This window comes from Delphinapterus leucas, chromosome 20, assembly GCF_059928025.1.
Source record: "Delphinapterus leucas isolate spDelLeu-1000000601 "Yukka" chromosome 20, BTC_Dleu_Yukka2, whole genome shotgun sequence".
Lineage (NCBI taxonomy): Eukaryota > Metazoa > Chordata > Mammalia > Artiodactyla > Monodontidae > Delphinapterus > Delphinapterus leucas.
In genome coordinates, this window is record NC_143148.1 from 54,432,374 (window position 1) to 54,453,413 (window position 21,040).

The window sequence follows — 21,040 nt, forward strand, 5'->3', positions numbered from 1 at the left end:
TGTGTAAATTTTATATCACAAAAGGGACACTGAACAAATATTGACTTCTTGTTAATGAGATTCATGCTGACATAAGGAGAAGTGTACAGAGGCCTTCATCTTTCTTTGAAATATGAAGTAAATATCACACATGATAGATTGGTGGGTGGATAAACATAAGTATAGTAAAAGGTTAATGGTAAGATTTAGGTTGTGAGTATACAAGTGTTCCTTGTCACGTTCTTTTACAGAACTAAGCCTCCCTTTGTGGGAGAATTATGGTTACAAAATGGAACACAAATATTACACACCACGTTGATGGAGAAATAATAATACAGCTTACCCAGATTAGGGGAGGAAAAGGGAGAGAAGCTATAGGGTTACGTAAGCATGCCAATTTCCTCATCATTAGCAGTGGAAAGTGAGGGATTCAACAGATATTATTTAAAGGTGATAAATCAACTGACAGACTAAAAAAAGGTTCTCTAAGAGAAATAAGAATAGTCATCGAACAAGCCAAAACCTGAGTGGTGGAAGGCACAGAGAAACTAGCCCACATGCCCTACTTTGAGCGTTGCTTGTCCCAGACAATCAGTAGATACAGTGCAAATAAGAAGCTTTCAAGGTACAAATCTCCCCTTACAAAGAAGCTACTGGGATATAATATAAAAGCACACAGAATATGGCCAGTAATATTGTACAAACTTTGGGGACAGATGGTTACTAGAATTACTGTGGTGATCATTTCATAATGTATGCAAATATCAAATCACTATGTAATACACCTGAAACTAACATAATATTGCACTTCAACTATATTTCAATTTAAAAACTTTCAAAGTGATACTAGGGCTATACAGTAAATCCTTAAGATACAGTGGTCAATGGAAACTGTAAGGTACAGAATTGCTGGGCAGGGTACTATCCTTTGCGATTTTAAGGGAAACAAACATATGCATAGGCTATTTTGGAAAGATACTGTTAACAGTGGTTCCTTCTGGAATAAGGGGTTATGAGTGGGTGGAAGCAAGACTTTCATTTCTACTGTGTATTCAGTTATACTACTTCACCAAAACAAGCAAACCAACCAACTTTGAGAGGTGTTGCCTTAAATATTACCTAATGGGGAGGGGTGGGGGGAATTCAGCCCCACCTCAACCCTCTCCTAAATAAAAAGAAACATTTAAAAGACCGTTAGACGCAGGTCCTAATTGTAAACTGGGAATGGCTTTTAGAGGAGAATGATCAATGCTGCTGTGAACTGCCAGGGGGCAGGAAGATTTCTTCCCCTTGGAAATCTTTAAAGAGAAAACACTCCCTCGTCCTAAGCTTAGTAAAGGGCTAAGTGGAGAAACTCAATGTGGGGATTCATTAACCCTTTGAGTCTTTGGCCTCATCAGGAGTATTTAAGGAATTGAAATTACAGCTGTAGTCGCTCTGAATTCAATGTGCAATGTTCTGTGGGTTTTTATTCGCTCTGAGTGAGTCATTTTCATTTCTAGATGGCAGGTATTTTAACTTCACTTCTCCGGATGGACCTGTCAGTCAAGGCTGTGTTCTGCAGCCTCTCCCCCCAACCATCAGGGTGGGACCTGTGGCTTCCAGGAAGGAAGTCAGCCCCCAGCATGGGGCACTGACTCCTCTGCTCCTTGTACTGGGTATGTGATCCCTGGGTACTCCAAGAAAGCAAAGGTGTGACATTAACTGCCTGCCTTGGTGTTGTTTTTCCACTCTGCAGGATTTAGATCTGTTCCTCTGAAGAACGGCTACAGTGAAGACATGGAGCTGGCTTCCCTCCTGGTTTTCTGTGAGATGCGGCCAGTCCTGGTGGGTGGAGACCCTCCAGCTGGGGTGCCCTGAGCTATGTATGTCTGCTGGTGGGGTGGAGACGACCAATGAGTATGGCTGAGGGACTTGGAACACATGGAGAATTATCTAGCCAAACATGCCACATCACAAAAGAAGGATTCCTTTTAGCTACAGATTTCCTCCGAGGTCCTAGGGTTTTCCTTCCAGCGGCCTCTCTTCTGGCAGGATGCTGTACGATTCTGTGAAGAGGTTGTGTAGTCGGAAAGGGGGAAGCTCTTTGGAAGTTCTCTGGTTTCATTTCAGCCAGAGCCAGGCAAGACAGTGCTCTTCTAGGTAAACGCATCTTTCCTGCGTGCTTTACCTCACCTGTTGGTCTTCGGTAATCCCTTCCAAAGGTCTGCAAGCATTCAGCAAAGCTTTGTCATGGCTTGTCCTGGGGAAGGGAATTCATGGACCTCAAGTTCCCACAGCGAGCGGCACTCCTTTTGTGGTTCTGTCTGCTGTTGGTGGAGCCTGCCTTCTTGTTCTTCTGGTTTGCAGCAGCCTTGAAGATACTTATTCTCTCCTTTGGTTAACCAGTTTGGGTAGGCTTGATGGAAAGGGCTTGGCCTCCTTGAATTATGAAAGAGGATGAGATAAGGTTGGTGAGGACCAAGGTTAAGAATGCAGCACCGAGGAGTGGGCAGTTCAGGTCTTGGGTTTGATGGTATGTATTGTGATTCTAGAGCTTCCGAGTCTTTGTGATGGCCTCTCTTATAGAACGAACCCCACTAGGCCCCATGTGTGGCCAGTACGATCTCCCAAGGTCTTTCCACTCCCCTAACCGCAACACTCAGCATGGGCTGGGTGAATCTGTGCTCGCCCAGTTCTCTCGGGAGAGCCTGGAAAACCCGGAGGGCTGACATGGGCTTGGTCAGTGTTGCATCCCTCGTTTTATTGCGCTTTGCACATGCTGCGTTTTTTAAACGAATTAAAGGGTTATGGCAACCCTGTGACCAGCACGTCTGTTGGCACCATTTTTCCAACAGCATTTGCTCTCTTCATGTCTCCGGCTCCCGTTTTGGTAATTTGCGTATTTCAAGCTCTTTCATTATTACTGTATTTGTTATGGTGATCTGTGATCAGTGATCTTGGCTGTTATTACCATGACTTGTTCAGATGACGGTTAGCATTTTTTAGCAATAAAGTATTTTTAGTTAAGGTAGGTACATTGTTTTTTAGACATAGTTAATATTGATTTTTAGACATAGTTAATATAGTATAGTGGAAACGTGACTCTTACATGCACCAGGAAACCAAAAAATGTGTGTGACTCGCTTTACTGCACTATTCACTTTTTATTGGGATGGTCTGGAACCCAACCTGCAGTATCTCCCAGGTGTGCCTGTAGAGCTGAGCACCATCCAATGGGGAAGAGAGAAGGCAAGGATAGTCCTCGCCCATGCAGTAAAAAGCCTAACGTTAGGTTTTCTGCATAGCTGTTTGCCTTCCGTTCAGTTGTGATAACCTTGATAGTTTCAAAAGCATTTTAGAAGCATCAAGGTGGAAGAGGATGCAAAAATACCAGGCACGGTAGGTGGGGCCAAAGAACCTCAGTGACAGTTTGGTGGTATAAAATAAGCTCGTGATGATGAAACTGTCTGAAAAAGATAAGGGGATGGATAATGAAGGTTTTCCATTTTGAAACAAACTTTAAATGTTAGCACTTTGGACTCTGTCAAAGTAAATGTAATGTTTATATGAAGATCAGTTTTCACTTGAGCCTTAAATTATGGATCCAAAAAATGACCTTTCATGATTCGAAGTGACAGAAAAGCTCGACATGAAAGTTGTTTTTTTTTTTTTTTTTTTGCGGTACATGGGCCTCTCACTGCTGTGGCCTCTCCCGTTGCGGAGCACAGGCTTCGGACGCGCAGGCTCAGCGGCCATGTCTCACGGGCCCAGCCGCTCCGCGGCACGTGGGATCTTCCCGGACCGGGGCACAAACCCGTGTCCCCTGCATCGGCAGGCGGACTCTCAACCACTGCGCCACCAGGGAAGCCCGACATGAAATTTTTATGTACGTTCCTCCCTTTCCTGGTAGTCCTCGTTGAGCATTCGTCTACACACTGCTCTACAAAGCTGTCGTTAAACAACCCGGAAGCATTATAAAGAATTTAAATGACTAGGTAGCAACGGCGGCAGATGCAACTAGTGTATTTAAAAGAAAATGTATTTATCCAGCTTTGACTTCCTTAATGAGGGAAGCTTCTGCTGGGGAGGCCACTGAGAGGGTGGGGGGAAGAGGGGGCTTTGTGTGGGGTTCCCGGGGGAAAAGTTGTCTGAGTACGTGCAGGTTTCATCTTTGCTACTGCTTCCCGAGCTTTTATTTAATTCCACATCTGTCACCTGGTTGTAAGCCATTCACAGGCACCGTCTGTGCCCCACACTGTGATGAGAGGTGTGTGTTTGGGACACCTGGGTGCCCAAGGTCAAACCGCGTTTTATTTATCACTGTATCCTCTGTGACGCTAGGCACACTCTCTGGTAAACAGCTTCCAGAAAGCCTTGTCTGAGCAAATGATTGATCCGGTGCGAGCTGAGATGGAGTTTACTCGTAAAACACTGGCCGCGATAAGAGTTTAAAGCCCCCAGAAAGATGTCAGCAAGCACGTTGAGCCCTTTCTGAAGAAGCCATTTAAATGTCACAATCACTTATCAATTCTGTTACTCTGTTAGCTGTATATATGGTTTACAAAGGGTCTTTTTAACACCATTTTATTACCTATGATATTTAATTTGAGAAGTAGGAAAAGGAAGGAAGGGGGTTGGAAAAATCCCATAAACCACCTGTACATAACTACTGCTAGCATTTTGATATTTTTCATAGTTGGATTCATATAATATGAATATGTGCCCTTTATTCACTTCACAGATGATGCTAAGCATTTTTCCATATTCTTACCATTTTCAAAGCCATTAATGCCTGTTTCATCAGGTGGAGGTCCCTAATTCACTTAGCCTTTCTCCCACTGATGGACAGTTAGGTGGTTTTCACTTTATAATAATGAAGGTCTTCATATAACATTGATTAAAAATTACTTCCTGAGGCTAGCTACTCCGCAATGGAATGGTAGGTCAAAGAGGAAAATAAAAGAAGACCATATATTTTTGGATACATGTCGAATTGTGCTCTGGAAGTAAACAGTTTCTTTTAAGCTGATGTATTATATGCAATCCTGCCCTTAATTGAAAATGGCCTCCTTCACTCAAATGATCTAAACTTGTGAGATTCAGAAGAATGGAGCAGGAGAAATACGGAAGCTCGAATAGTCACCCTAATTATTATCGCCGGGCAAGCTGGCAGTATCCGGAGGGTACGTTCGAGAAAACTGGCAGCCCCAGGATCTCTGAGTACAGATCCCGGGGTCGGCAGCGCTCACCTTCATGCTGGGTGGGAGCTAAGGTACAAGGGGTAGAGTGGCCTAGTTGGAAAGACCAGGGTCTGTGGTTCCCAGCAAGGCTCAGCCGGAGCCGATGTGTGGATTCACACATATCCCTCTGGAGAAGGGCTGCGGGGCACACTGAAGTCCCGGAGGATGAGTAGGGGGTGCTGCACTCGGGAGCTGAGCTGGACCTGGCGTTGGAGATTGGGAAAGACTTCTTTACAGTCAGTCAGGAGACCTGGAGACAGAGAGAAAGGCCCTCCTCGTGCCTCAACAGCCAGAGTTGGACCAGTGCTGCTCCCAAACAGCAGAAACCAGGTGCCTCCACCGTGTCCCAGTGCCTTGGTGGGACTGCTGCACATACAAAGCCATGAGCATGCAGTGGAAAACCAGGCACGTAGCGACTAGGAAAGACCAGGTGAATACCCGGTACAGGTGCCTGGCAGTTGAACTAGAGCTGCCGGAAGCATCTTATGAGAACCCTAACACATCAGTGCTTTATTTGGAGGTACATTAAAGCTCTAAAAAAGACCTTCTGGAATCTGAAACCAAAAATAAAATTATCTTTTGAATTTAAAAATTCAGTACATAAACAGAGCCACATTAGTCCACTCAACGACCAGCAAGCTACAGTGCTGGACACCCTATGCCAAACAACTAGCAAGAGAAGAACACAATCCCACCCATTAGCAGAGGGGCAGCCTAAAATCATAACAAGGTCCCAGACACCCCAAAACACACGACCGGACATGGTCCTGCCCACCAGAAAGACAAGATCCACCAGAACAAACAAATGAAGAGGAAATAGGCAGTCTACCTGAAAAAGAATTCAGAGTAATAAAAGTAAAGATGATCCAAAATCTTGGATACAGAATGCTGAAAATACAAGAAACGTTTAACAAGGACCTAGAAGAACTGAAGAGCAAACAATGATGAACAACACAATAAATGAAATTAAAAATTCTCTAGAAGGAATCAATAGCAGAATAACTGAGGCAGAAGAACGGATAAGTGACCTGCAAGATGAAATAGTGGAAATAACTACCACAGAGCAAAATAAAGAAAAAAGAATGAAAAGAATTGAGGACAGTCTCAGAGACCTCTGGGATAACATTAATTGCACCAACATTCGAATTATAGGGGTCCCAGAAGAAGAAGTGAAAAAGCAAGGGTCTGAGAAAATATTTGACGAGATTATAGTTGAAAACTTCCCTAATACGGGAAAGGAAATAATCAAGTCCAGGAAGCGCAGAGGCCCATACAGGATAAATCCAAGGAGAAACACACCAAGACACATACTAATCAAACTATCAAATAAAATACAAAGAAAAAACATTAAAAGCAGCAAGGGAAAAACAACATACAAGGGAATCCCCATAAGGTTAACAGCTGATCTTTCAGCAGAAACTCTGCAAGCCAGAAGGGAGTGGCAGGACATATTTAAAGTGATGAAAGGGAAAAACCTACAACCAAGGTTACTCTACCCAGCAAGGATCTCATTCAGATTCGACAGAGAAATTAAAACCTTTAAAGACAAGCAAAAGCTAAGAGAATTCACCACCAAACCAGCTTTACACCAAATGCTAAAGGAACTTCTTTAGGCAGAAAACACAATAGAAGGAAGAGACCTACAATAACAAACCCAAAACAATTAAGAAAACGGTAATAGGAAGATACATATCGATAATTACCTTAAATATAAATGGATTAAATGTTCCTGCCAAAAGACACAGACTGGCTGAATGGATACAAAAACAGGACCCGTACATATGCTGTCTACAAGAGACCCACTAGGGACACATACAGACTGAAAGTGAGGGGATGGAAAAAGATATTCCATACAAATGGAAATCAAAAGAAAGCTGGAGTAGCAATTCTCATATCGACAAAATAGACTTTAAAATAAAGACTATTACAAGAGACAAAGAAGGACACTGCATAATGATCAAGGGATCGACCCAGAAGAAGATATAACAATGATAAATATTTATGCACCCAACATAGAAGCACCTCAATACAAAAGGCAAATGCTAACAGCCATAAAAGGGGAAATCGACAGTAACACCATCATAGTAGGGGACTTCAGCACCCCACTTTGACCAATGGAGAGATCATCCAAGATGAAAATAAATAAGGAAATACAAGCTTTAAATGATACGTTAAACAAGATGGACTTAATTGATATTTATAGGACATTCCATCCCCAAACAACAGAATACACTTTCTTCTCAAGTGCTCGTGGAACATTCTCCAGGATAGATCATATCCTGGATCACAAATCAAGCCTTCCATACCTTCCTAGATTAGTTTAGATAACGGATTATCTACTTCATTGACTTGTGTTTGTGTTTTTCCCATAAAACAACCTCGCTCTTGCATTTATTTTGTATTTGGGTTTACCAGTTCAGCCATTTCTAAATTTATCTTCACTGATTCAGTCTTTCCTTAGCCTTTTGTTCTTTTTATTACTCCTTGTGTTTGGATACATAATTTACGTATTTCATTTTTGTGTGCTAATACAAATGGGACTGTACATAGGCTGTACACAGACAGATGGCCTGGGGCCAGTGGGCTTCACTCTTCTGAAACACCCTTGATAAAAAGAGATTTGGCAGGTGCCCAGGACTTAGGCCAGCGGTCAGCTGCTTGCTTGAGGGGATGGGATAAAAGTGGATACAGCCCTGCAGCCAGGACACAGACAGGGTTAGTAGTATTCCTGAGAACGTAGAGCCCCAGACTATCACTGTAACACTGCTGGCCCTGCCCTTGGGAGTCCCCCATTTAGAGCATTCAGAAAACCAGATGCCTGTGTATAGACTGAGGGAGGAAAGAAACTTCCCATTCCAGATGAGCTTGCACGTTAAAATTTTAACACTCAAGGAAAATAATGCTAATATAGCTCACAAGCACAAAAGCAAGAGAATTGACTCCAGCGAATCTGAAAATAACTTTGAAATTAAAAAAAAAATTTAAAAGGGAACCCAGTGGATGCATGGATTTTAAAAAGAGCCACCCTTCTTAAAATTAATCAGAAAAGGTAGGAATGAAAGGACCAATAAAGAAATCCCTGGAAAGACGAATTGAAAAGTCCTGAAAAAAGTTTTTAAAGATTAATAAGTAGGAAATTACAGAATGGGTACAGTTAAGGAAAGAATTAATAAATGTGAAGATTGTGTTTGGGGAATTTGCTTTAATACAGCAAGACAAGGTAAAAATACTAAAAGGGCAAAAAAAAAAAAAAAGCGTAAAATGAGAAGCTCTAACATTGGAATAACCATGGCTGAGAATGTTCCAGCATTGAAGAGACAAGCATCCTCCAACTATAAACAGAGCAGTATAGAGACCCACATACAGGCATATTCTACTGAAATGGCAGAATACAGAGTAAAGAGAAAATTATAAAAGAAAAGACAGATTAACTACAGACGACTGACACATAACAGCAGTGCTTCCATGTATAGCAATAGCAGCCTGAAGACTAAGGGTACCTTCAACATGCCTTAGATACACAGCTGTGGGTCTAGATATTCTACATCCTAAGAGCTACCATTCAAGAGCGAGGGCAAAATGAAGGTATTTTCAGAAATGCAAAGACAGATAATTTAGTACTAATAAACTTTGCTAAAAGAATGACCATGGTAAGCAAGAAGGAATGTAATGCAAGAAGCAATGGTGAGAAAAATTGGTAAGATACATGTATTAGAAAACAGAAATAACCATTGACTTGGAAAAGAAAAACTAAATTTTTGTGACAACTCAGACTCAAAAGAAAGCCAGGAAATAATTATCACAAAATTCTAAGAGGGAAGGAGGGAGTCTTGATTGGGAGGGGTACATAGAGTAGACCATGCTCTGTTTCTTGACTTGCTGGTGTCTCCATAGCTGTTTGCTTTATAGTTATTCACTAAACTGTATATATGTTTTACGTACTTTTCTGAATGTATGTTGTATCTCATAGGACTAAATTATATCACAGCTGTAAATGCTTTGGGATTCAGAAAAGGAGACAAAGCCCTGCAATTTTAAAAGCATTAGTGGAAAAGGTGTATTTTTTTTTTACATCCTTATTGGAATATAATTGCTTTACAATATTAGTTTCTGCTGTATAACAAAGTGAATCAGCCGTATGCATACATATGTCCCTATATCCCCTCCCTCTTGAGCCTCCCTCCCACCCTCCCTATCCCACCTCTCTAGGTGGTCACAAAGCACTGAGCTGATCTCCCTGTGCTATGCGGCTGCTTCCCACTAGCTATCTCTTCTACATTTGGTAGTGTATATACATCAGTGCTACTCATCATTACATATATGAAAGCAACATAAGTTGTTTTCTTCTAGGCGGAGAGCAGGTGAAAAGAGACCATTTGTAGTACAGCGTGAAGACTTCAATGTGGCTTTCGTTTTGTTTTGCTTTAGTTTTAATAGGAAGGAAAGCTGGTCTCCTTGAGGAAGGATAAACGTTTAAGAGAAGTCACTATGGACCCCTGCCAGTGCCTCACTCAGTACATTGAATCAGTTACCAAGAACCACCCATTTTACCTCCACTCCTTGTGCAAAGACAATCATCGTTTTACTCCTCGGCACTGTGCCAGTGGCTAGAATAACCTTTACCACCTCTCTCCCCACTCTCCAAAGTCAGAGTTCTAGCTGTTACCCCGGGGATATCCATGATGGTTTGTTAGGTCGTTAAGGTGAGAAAAATATTTCAGACCAAGCTATGGTCTGAGCCACGTTTTATAAAAATAAATGACAAAAGAAGCCCACTTGTGTATATGGATGCCCGTTTTTGTAGCCCTGGAGTCTCTCGACCTACTGCACCAGTGGTAACAGCTACTAGACCCACCCCCTGAGTAGCCATCCTTTGCACAATAGAGACCTCTTAAAAACATCAGTGAGGCAACACATCCTCCTCCTCCCATGCTGAAATACAAACACCTTACCCGATAAGGGTTTTTTTTTCCCCTTAGCATAATGGGGGAATATTTTGGCTCGGACAACTGCAGGGTTTAGGAGTAGGGCTTGTTACAGTCATGGCTGGATCCAGGTGCTCTCCCAGTGGCTCTGTTTCCCTCTCTTTCTCGACGCGATAGCAAAGGGACCGCTAGCAACTGGAAACAATCATCATCACTCTTTCCACTGATCCCCAAGAAAAGAAACTTGCTTTTTACCAAGAGCACTGACCAGAGGCCCAGGGCTGCTACCCATCTGCCTGGGTTGGGTCACACGCCTGGGGGCGGCGGTGACAGGGGAGTCGTCGTTACTGGCCAGAGTGACAAGCCCATCTCTGGGGGTATAGCCTAATGTTTCCGTGCCTCTTTTTGCCACAGCAGGGGTGACAAGTTTATTGAGCTATAATTCGTATACCGTATATTCCACCCACTTAAAAGCATAGAGTTCAGTCGTTTTTAGTCTATTCAGCGTTGTGTAACCATCATCATGACCAGTTTGGGAATATTTTCATCACCCCAGAAAGCAACTCCTGTTCATTAGCTGTCTCCACTCACTCCAGCTCCCAGGCCACCACTAATCTACCTCCCATCCAGGCTGCCCTCTGCCTCACCTGCTGTGTTCCACTATAAGCACAGAGCCTTTGCATTTGGATGAGAGCCAGAAGGTGACACAGACCCACAAAAGAACAGACTTGATTAAGAAACAGGATCAGTGGGCAGTGCATTTGTTATTTCAGTGTTTCACAATAAAGCTCCCCCTCCTCGAGAACCAGAGTTTCTAAACTGCTTGCTTCCCATGGAGTAAGTGACTGCAAGTTTATCTTTGGTTACAAGAGGCCCTAGATTTTCTGGGAAGGTCCCAGCAGATGACAGGTCTGCCCTGTGCTCCCTTCCCTCACACCCTCCAGGTGCCATGCCCCACATCCTGGTTTGGAGGATACTGTGCCCACATGGTTGTTCTCACCTCTGTTCTCCAGGAGAGCGAAGAGGAGCTTTACTCCTCCTGCCGCCAGCTGCGGAGGCGGCAAGAAGAACTGAACAACCAGCTCTTTCTGTACGACACACACCAGAACTTGCGCAGCGCCAACCGGGATGCCCTGGTCAGAGAGTTCAACGTCAACGAGAACCAGCTGCAGCTGTACCAGGAGAAGTGCAACCGCAGGTGGGTCAGCCCCCCGCCCGCAGACCCTGTAGCCACTGTGATGTTGGGCCCTGGGGCCAGGGCTGCGGGAAAGCCTCCATCTTTAGAAATCCTGATACCCTTGACTCTACTTCTCTTTGCTCCATCAGTTACTTAGTTAGAGCTTACGCATCTGCACCTTCCCTAAGCCGCACTGTCCTCATGAGAGGGACACTTGAGGGTCAGAGTGCAAATAAGCCACGACCACTACTGTTTAAGGAACGCTTCTAGACTTCCCAAGCATGGGCTAGTCCAGTGGTCCCTAAATCGAAACAGAATCCCTCCCCCTCCGCAACAAGGGATGCTTTGAATTGTGCTACGGACGCGTAAGGAGGCCCAGCCAAGTGTGCCAGGCAGTCCTGCTCCACCAAGAGCTATCGTGAAGAAACACCAGCAGCAACCTTCCTTGCAGACAGCGTGGAGACTCCTTACCCATGTTACTTTCATTTCATCTTGACCACGCCTACACAGTAGCAGTGACCCCAGGACGACGACCAGTGAGGAAACAGATCCACGGAAGTTATGTGTCTTTGCCAGGGACTCACTTCTCCCAACTCTGCCCTGTACCCTGCAGCCCTGAATATCCTGCACATGTGTGGACAGAGAAATGTCACAGTTCAGCACATGGCCCATGTCCTAGACTAATGGATGACGGTGAAATCTGTTTCATTTCAGGTTAAGAGAGAAGAGAGTCAGCAACAGCAAGTTCTACTCATAGAAGCCCGGCTCCATGTGTAAAGGTGTCGTGTGTGCGCGTGTGTTTGCATGTAGGACTGTGTGCTCTCTTCGGACCCTGGGAACATGCTCATGTGTGAGGTCATCCTCTCCTCAAGCCTGTCAGCGAGATGACGTTTCTGAAGTCGACCCAAGTGGCATGAGTTGGGGTAATTTCCTGGTAACTTTCTCATCTTGGACAATTTCTTAACTTATAGTCTCTATAGAGGACCCCCAAAACCTGCTCACATTCGGCCTCTCGTGTTCCAGACCTCACTGAATAAAAGCAATGCAACTCTTGATCGGTTAGAGCTTCTGTGCACGACCTGTAGAGTGAGCAGGATTCCTTCCCTGGCCCCTAAAGACCCAGGTAACTGACTTCCACAGAAGATGAGCCCCATCTCTAAGGAACTAATTCATTAGATTCTGGAAACGATCTGAACACACTTAAGGCCATCAGAATTTACCAGGGCCCAGAGAGGAGCCCTCGCCCTGCCCCGGGTCAAAGCACTTTAACTGCCACCAGCAGGCTGAACCCACCTGCTGCCATACACGGCACGGGGCTGGGGGTGGAGCCCATCCAGTAAGACAGAGACTTGCTTCGTGACTGGGGCAGTGGGGGTCAAGGGTGGAAATCTTACAGAGCTGATCAGAGCCCCTGAAGGCGCGGCCAGCTTCTCACTCACCCCTGCTCCGTCCACTTATGAGCTGGCTGCATAGCCACAGGGAAGCTCCGGGGCTGCAGCTGTCCACAGGCAAGAGGTCACTCACTGCTTAAACGGCGTGATACAGGGTAGGCTCTCTGGATTATCCAGTTTTCTGGAGCAGTGAGCGAAGCCTTAGGAAACTACAGAGAATCTCAGATTCGGCCACCCACAAAGGGGCAGACTCACTTAGGACAAGATGATCCTCCTCTACATCTTGAGATGCAGTTTAATGATTTGTACAGTGTGATGCTTTAATAAGGCTTTTTCAAGGCGAGGATAGTGTGCGGGGGGTGGGGAGTGGTCCGTAGAGCCACAACTTGGTCACAGGGAACTGAGAACTAACTTAGGAGACAAAAGGGAACTATGGGAAACAAGTGACTGCTGGGGAGCCACAAACCAGCAGTCAGTCTTGGTGGCTTTACTTGGATGGAACTGTGTCCTAGAAATCCACTCCGCCTGCCCCTTATTATCCTGGGTTTAGCGTGCACGAATTAGCTGGAGAGTACCTTAAAGGCAGCCATGCTCTGTCTCATCAAAAGACCCCATCCCTCCATTCCACGCAAGTTCATCAAGTACTTCCATACACCAAGCACTGTGCCGAAGTTTATCAAGTACTTCCATACACCAAGCACTGTGCCAAAGTCTGGGGGTTCCAGGTCTTAAAAAAATTAAGGAAAGAAAAAAAAAAAAGCCATGGTTACCGGTCTCATGGAACCTATCCATGTGCTTCTAAAAGAAATGCGTTTTATCTTTCATGAAGCCCTGAGTGTACCTAACAGCCTCACCTTGGTCAGGATGCTCTTATTACTTAGTTATTCCTTGAGTTGGAGTTGCTATTTTATTTGGCAGCCAGCAACTGAGGGAAGAATATTCCCGATGGTAGCAAATGTTCAAATCAACATTCAAGAAAGGTTAGATGGAAAAGGCACTGAATTGAACACTGCATGGAGGGAATTTTCAGACTCTGTGGCCAGTGCCCCATTGGCTGTTGGCCAGGAAGCCACTGGAGCCTAATTATTGCACCTCCAGCCACAAGCCCCTTTTGGCTCCAGCATTACCTCTACAAGCTCAGGTGTTGATGTCATTACCTGTTTTCAGCTAGGGATGAATAAAAGACATAAACCTTCCACCTCACTCCATTTTAAAGCCAAAAGGTAAGACCAGGATCCCCTTTCTGCTTAAAATGGATTTTCTGCTACTGTGTCAAAAAAATTAAGAAGTGGTAGCACAGAAGGCAGAAGCTAAGCATCTTTTCAGCTGCTATCTCGTAGAATCCATACCAAGCCATACTCATGCAGAGACAGAGCAGGCACATGAGAGGGTTTATACTCTCAATGGTGCTGGGAAGAACCCTCTCCCCTAAAACCGGCTCCTGCTCCTCCGTGCTACAGTGACTTGAATCCACCATTAGAGAATATTTGCTTTGGCACTACACTCTCCCCTTAATAGGGTAACACATTAATCTGGCTCTTGGTGGTGGTAGGATTCTCTAGGTTGAGACAGAGAAAGTGAGGGGCCCAGATGCCACATAACCTAAGTATAAAATATCTAGCTGAGATTGTGGTTTAACAGCCATGTAATGAGCACAGCCAGTTCAGGTCAAGGAGAATCGTGATTGATAGGAACAACCTGAAATAGCAGGAACATCGATGGAGTCAAGCCATGATTGCTATGTGTAAAATAGTCTTTATTCTAATTGATAAAGGAAATGGTGAACATCCGTTATTACGTGGAAATATAAATGGAGGAGGCTGGTTAGATCATTTGAGTTTGTGAAATTTAGGTTATAGAAAGTTAATTTCTCTACTGTAAAGCTTGGCTATTCTAATGTGCACAGTGAAGAGGGGTGTAGAATATCCCTTTCCCAAATTTGATCTGAGAACACTTTTGCCAACAAACATCTTACGGGACTAGTTACAGTGGAATACATTTGAGGACCTGCTGCTCTATTAATTAAGAAGGCGACATCATCTAATAATTTATATGTTTTATGACATAGTTAAATAAAAACTAAACTTAAGCCCCCAAGGCCAATAATTTTTAAAGTGGGCCAGTCTTACCCCTAGCAATCTACCAGACCTTTCCAAGGAGTTAGTTTTAGTGGATCAATTTTCAGATCCTCCCCTTCCTATTGTACTCCTTCCTAAGATTCATCTGCCCGAGAAAATGCCCTTTTCTCTCCTTACCGAAGAAACCATCTTTCCCCATAGTCAGTCTGACTGTAGAGCATGACTCAAGATGTAAACATCAAAATATGGTGTTTGGAAAGTGAGAGCCTCTTAACAGGATACAAATCCTTCTGCAATGCTGGTGGTTCCCAATTCTTTGCTTTCAACAAAATGGAAGGAACACCCAAGATTTCTGAGTATTTATTTTAGCATGTAGTTCTGAAGGAGTTGGAAGAATTCAGCTACGCTGCTGTCACATAATTCCTTCTGTTCCCATCTATCTCTGTGAAAGACCACCAATATTTCCACACATAAAATCGAAAAGGGAGAATAGAAGTGATACTGTACCGTGACAATTCTAACAAAGATAATATTAATCTATACAGAGATGAAATAGTTGGAGGGAGAAGCCTTCTTCAGCTCCTTAAGTGATACATTGCCAATGAAATTTTACTGTGTTTATTTAGTACTTTATTAAAATGTGCACCCTATTTATTTATTAAACTCAGTCCAGAAGAAGTTTAAAATATGTAAGAGCCTTATGATGACAGGATATGTAATTTTGTTACAGATATGCAACTAAACAACATAAAAGCCAAGAATAATTGGGCTAAAATTTTGAGGGGGAAGTAGAATAAAAATACAAATTCAGTGAGTAAAAACGAAAAATGTAGCATTTCCTACCATTAAAAAATTGCCTTGTTTAATTTTTTGAAAGGATGGTAGTGGCTACCACCTATTGTACTTAGAGCCTCTTGGCTAAATTTAAAGGGGATGTAACCATTTTGCAGCATCTACAACATGCCGGCACTTCGATCCTTTGCAACTATTTAGGATGAGAAATTTTAGACATCAATTTGGAAATGTGTAAGGGCATACACCGGTTTTCAAAATTCACTGCTGAGGTCTCTGAACATAAAATTTTACAGTCGTTGATCTAGGGCCACTAAGGATGAGTCGTATTTGGAAATAAGGACAGCTAAAAGGGGCTCTACTTCTTTTAATTTTCAGAAGGAATGTAGCTTAACTTTCTACTTAGGTGACATCTAACTTTTTGGAGACAACCCTAAAAGCTATATTCTTGCCAACAGAAAGCTAATAAGTAGATGAAGAAATATGCAGAATTACAAAACTGGCATTTGAAGAATACTCAGTGATTTGTCTCAGGCTTTTCATTCTCAAAATATTTTCTTCTTGAAGAGCCAGCTTCTACAGTGATCCTGTCTCAGAAGTGTCTATATTTCTTACTTTTTGCTAGGCTTTAAGAAGATGCATTTGTAAATGTGTTTCATTATTAAAGCTTAATTTATTTTTTATGTAGTGTGTGCTTGTGTGTACACAGAAGATCGTGTGAATGAGTTACACAGATGTTGGCTGTTGTTAACGTGAAAGTTTAACGGCTGTGTCACATTTAAAAAAAATAAAATTTGGTCTCATTGAATACAGCAATCTACCCGGAAGCATCTTGTTGTTATTGTTTTTAAATGCTATTCACTTTTTTTGTTCTCCTAAAAACAAGAAATAGGTCGGTCACGAGATAGGTACAGTTGCAGTTCTCTTTAAACAATCGGTTCTTCTATCCTTTACTCTTTTCTCTCGGTTACTGGTCTTCCTTTCAGCAAAAGCTCACTCTATGTAGAAACCCAAGTTTCTACAACTACCACGTGACCCCTCTGCAATCTGTCAGTCTTTGGAAGAATGCTCTGTGCTAGAGGGGCAATAATGCTACTAAAAACACCTGTATTTCTCGACTAAGTGATAGGGCACAGGAGAGCTGTCAGCCATTGTATTTTCTTGTCATCAAGTCCCGTTTGCAGGAAGCCACACTGTGTACCTTACAACTGTTTTATCCCCAGCCCTCATCCACTGATGACTGGACGAGTCACCCTGGTCCAAAAGCTTGAGAACAATCTATGACAAACCCTTGCACTTGAAGGTAAACAGGGAGGAGTGAAAAGCAAAGGAATTAGAACTGCTAAAAGGTCATTTTTTAAAAACAGATAAAATCATAACTCTCATAAAGATATAAAATTGAACACATGTCCAAAAATTTATTTAACTCCTTTATTAACAAAGGAACCAAGAAAATGTTACAACTGGTTCAGAGGAGAATTCAAAGAACAATACATGTTTAGGCTACCAGCTGTCCTGATTGTCTGATTCTACACCTTCCACTGTGAGTAATTCAGATGATTCTTGCCCCTAGAAATGCAAATTGTGTCCAGTGGAAACTCAATTGATCATTGGCTGTGAGTCAGTACTCACAGTTTTTGCCATTTATTTATTTATTTATATCTATTAAGCAAATTCATTTTAGCATCACCAATAGACACGAAATCTGACCCCTACTTACACCACACAAAAATCAAGCCCAGTTAGGGCTTCCCTGGTGGCACAGTGGTTAAGAATTCGCCTGCCAATGCAGGGGACACGGGTTCGATCCCTGCTCCAGGAAGATCCCACGTGCCACAGAGCAACTAAGCCCGTGCACCACAACTACTGAGTCTGCACTCTAGAGCCCGCATGCTGCAACTACTGAGCCTGCAAGCCTAGACCCCGTGCTCCGCAACAAGAGAAGCCATCGCAATGAGAAGCCTAGGCACCACAACGAAGAGTAGCCCCCGCTCGCTGCAACTGGAGAAAGCCCACGCTTAGCAATGAAGACCCAACGCAGCCAAAAAAAAAAAAAAAAAAAATCAAGCCCAGTTAGATTACAAATCAAAATGGAGAAGATAAAACAGTAGCAGTTGCAGAAGGCATTCACAATCTCAGAGAGCAGTTGCTTCAGCAGAACACCAAAAGCACTACCCCTGAAGGAAGACAAAATTAGACTCTGCTAGAGCTCCCAGCTGCTGTTTATCAGAACATATAATTAGTAGAATGGAAAGGAAAGCAACAGGATGGAAGAAGACATTTGTAACAATCTATCTGACAAAGAACCTCAGTCAAAATGTGACTCCATCCCTCTAAATCAATAACAATTCATTAGGGAAAGGTGTATTTCATAAATAAGCACCTGGCAAGAGTACATCCAAATGGCTGAGAGGCAAATGAAAAGATGCTTACTCATTATCTGTAAGAGAAAATGCAAATTAAGACAATAAGATACCACTAATTGCTTACTGGAGTGGCAAAAACTGAAAAGCCTAACAATACTATCAATTGCTAGCAAGAATGTAGGGCAACTGGTTGCTCTGTAAATTGGTAGCAAACTACATTGTAAAGACGTTCGAAGGTAACTGCGTGCATACCCTATGACCAGCAATTCCACTCCTCAATACAGTTGGCCCTCAGTATCTGTGGGTTCCGCGTCCGTGGATTCAACAAAACTTCAGGTAATGTACTATGTTTCCAATCCACACTGGCTGAATCTGCAGGAGCCAAATCCGCGGATAAGGCGGGCCGACTATGAGACTTAAGCATCCTGGGAGTATTGTAGCACAGCAGGTCCTAAAACCAGTCCCCCACAGATACTGAGGGACAACTGTATACCTACTAGAAGTGCATACCTATGCCTCCAGAGGACATGTACAAGACTGTCTGTAGCTGTGATTCACACGAGGCAAAACCTGAAAGAGTTCTACTGTCCATCTACTGCACAACTGTTAAACTGTGTGTCTTTACACAATGGAGCAAACACAGCGACTACAAATCACTGAGCTGTAACAGCATGGATGGATCTCACAACTATAATTTGAGTGGAGGGAGCTACATACACTCAAAGATAGCAAAGGAAAAAAAATGGAACAACACAAATTAGTAGGAGGACATGCAGGAAAATGCAGGCTATTTGAAAGATGGAATAGTATAAGGAGGTGAAATGGAATGGAGCTCAGCACATATACACAACATGGATACATTTAAACAATACAGTTTGAGAAAAGCGAAATGCAGAACCATGCATACCCAGTGATACCATTTATACACATTTAAAAAACGACATGCAAAACAATATTACATATTGCTTGTAACAGACATATGGATAGATAGGTAAACGTATACAAATGGACAGAGAGGAACATTCAAAAGTCAAGACAATGATTGTGTTGGAGGGAAGGCAGTGAGTGAGATAAGAAAAGGTAGTTTTAGCTCTATAGTGTGTTTTATTTCTTTTTTAAATATTGGAAGTGCTGCTCTGCTTGGTAGAAATGTAAAAGCAGGCTTGCTTACAAAGAACTTATACCGATCCTCCTCAAACTCTTCCTAAAGAATGAACAGGAAGGAACACTCCCAAAGACATTCTATGAAGCCACCATCACCCTGATACCAAAACCAAAGACACTACCAAAAAAGAAAATTACAGGCCAATATCTTTGATGAATGTAGTCCCCCAAATTCTCAACCAAACATTAGCAAACCGAATCCAACAACACTTAAAAATGTCATACACCAAGACCAAGTTGGATTCATCCCAGGGTCACCAGGATGGTTCAACACACACAAATCAATCAATGTGATACACCACGTCAACAAAAGAAAGGACAAACACCACATGATCATCTCAGTAGATGCAGGAAAAGTGACAAAATTCAACATCCATTCATGATAAAAACTCTTACGAAAGTGGGTATAGAGGGAACACATCTCAACATAATAAAAGCTTTTCATGACAAACCCACAGCCAATATAATACTTAAAAGCTGAAAAACTTCCCGCTAATATCTGGAACAAGACAAGGATGCCCACTCTCACCACTTCTTTTCAACGTAGTATTGGAAGTCCTAGCCACAGCAGTCAGACAAGAAAAAGAAAGAAAAGGTATTCAAATTGGTAGGGAAGAGCTCATATTGTTATTATATGCAAATGACATGATACTACATACAGAAAACCTTAAAAACTCCACACAAATACTACTAGAACTGATAAACAAATTCAGCAAGGTAGAAGGACAAAGATTAACATACAGAAATTGGCTGCATTTCTTTACACTAAAAATGAATTATCAGAAAAGGAATGTAAACAAACAATCCTTTTAAAGTCAAAAAAAAATAAAATAATAAACCTCAGCGACGACGTGAAAGATGTATATGCTGAGAAATACGAAACGTTAATAAAGGAAATTAACGAGAATTCAAAGAAATGAGAAGATATCCCGTGCTCTTGGATTAGAAAAATTAATATTTTTTAAATGGCATTACAATCCAAAGTAATCTATAGATTTAATGTGATCCCTATCAAATTACCCATGACATTTTTCACAGAACTAGAAAAAATAATCCTAAAATTTATATGGAACTATAAAAGACCCAGAATTGCCAAAGCAATCCTGAGGAAGTAGAACAAAGCAGGAGGGATAACCCTCCCAGACTTCAGACAATACTGTGAAGCTACAGTAATCGGCACAAAAACAGACATATGGATCCATGGAACAGAATAGGAAGCCCAGAAATAAACACACACACCTACACTCAATTGTTCCTCCACAAAGGAGGCAAGAATATAAAATGAGAAGAAGACAGTCTCTTCAGCAAGTGGTGCTAGGAAAGTTGGACAGCTGCGTGTAAATCAATGAACTTGGAACACACGCTCATACCATGCACAAAAATAAGCTCAAAAAATGGCTTAAAGACTTACACGTAAGATATAACACCATAAATCTCCTAGAAGAGATCATAAGCAAAACATTCTCTGACATAAAGTGTACCAATGTTTTCTTAGGTCCATCTCCCAAGACAAGAGAAATATAAACAAAAAATAAACAATGGGACCTAATCAAACTTACAGGCTTTTGCATAGCAAAGGGAACTGTGAAAAAGACAACATATGGAATGGGAGAAAATATTTGCAAATGAGGGGACAAGACAAGGGCTTAATTTCCAAATTATACAGTTCATACAACTCAAGAACAAAAAAAAACAAAAATCCCAACTGAAAAATATGCAGAAGACCTTAACTGATATTTCTACAAAAAAGACACACAGATGACCAGTAGGCACATGAAAAGATGCTCACCATCACTAATTATTAGAGAAATGCAAATCAAAACTACAATGAGGTACCACCTCACATCAGTCAGAATGGTTGTCATTAAAAAGTCTACAAATAACAAATGCTGGAGAGGGTATGGGTGAAAAGGGAACCCTCCTACACTGTTGGTGGCAATGTACAT

The 21,040-nt window shown here is 42.4% G+C and overlaps 1 protein-coding gene across 3 annotated transcripts in view; it reads left to right on the forward strand.

The window, feature by feature from the left end:
• The window catches only part of PLCG2 (phospholipase C gamma 2), a 148,433-nt gene extending 132,053 nt beyond the window's left edge, over window positions 1–16,380 (forward strand). For 2 of the 3 annotated variants that reach the window (XM_022583086.3, XM_022583087.3), the window contains exons 31-33: window positions 1,718–1,806; window positions 11,140–11,324; window positions 12,018–16,380. In XM_022583086.3, coding sequence (XP_022438794.1) covers window positions 1,718–1,806; window positions 11,140–11,324; window positions 12,018–12,060 — 317 coding nt within the window. In that variant the 3' untranslated portion in view covers window positions 12,061–16,380. Of the gene's footprint in view, window positions 1–1,717; window positions 1,845–11,139; window positions 11,325–12,017 lie in introns of those variants that run through there. The other variant, XM_089903343.1, reaches the window with a different exon arrangement.
• The last annotated feature ends 4,660 nt before the right edge of the window (window positions 16,381–21,040 follow it).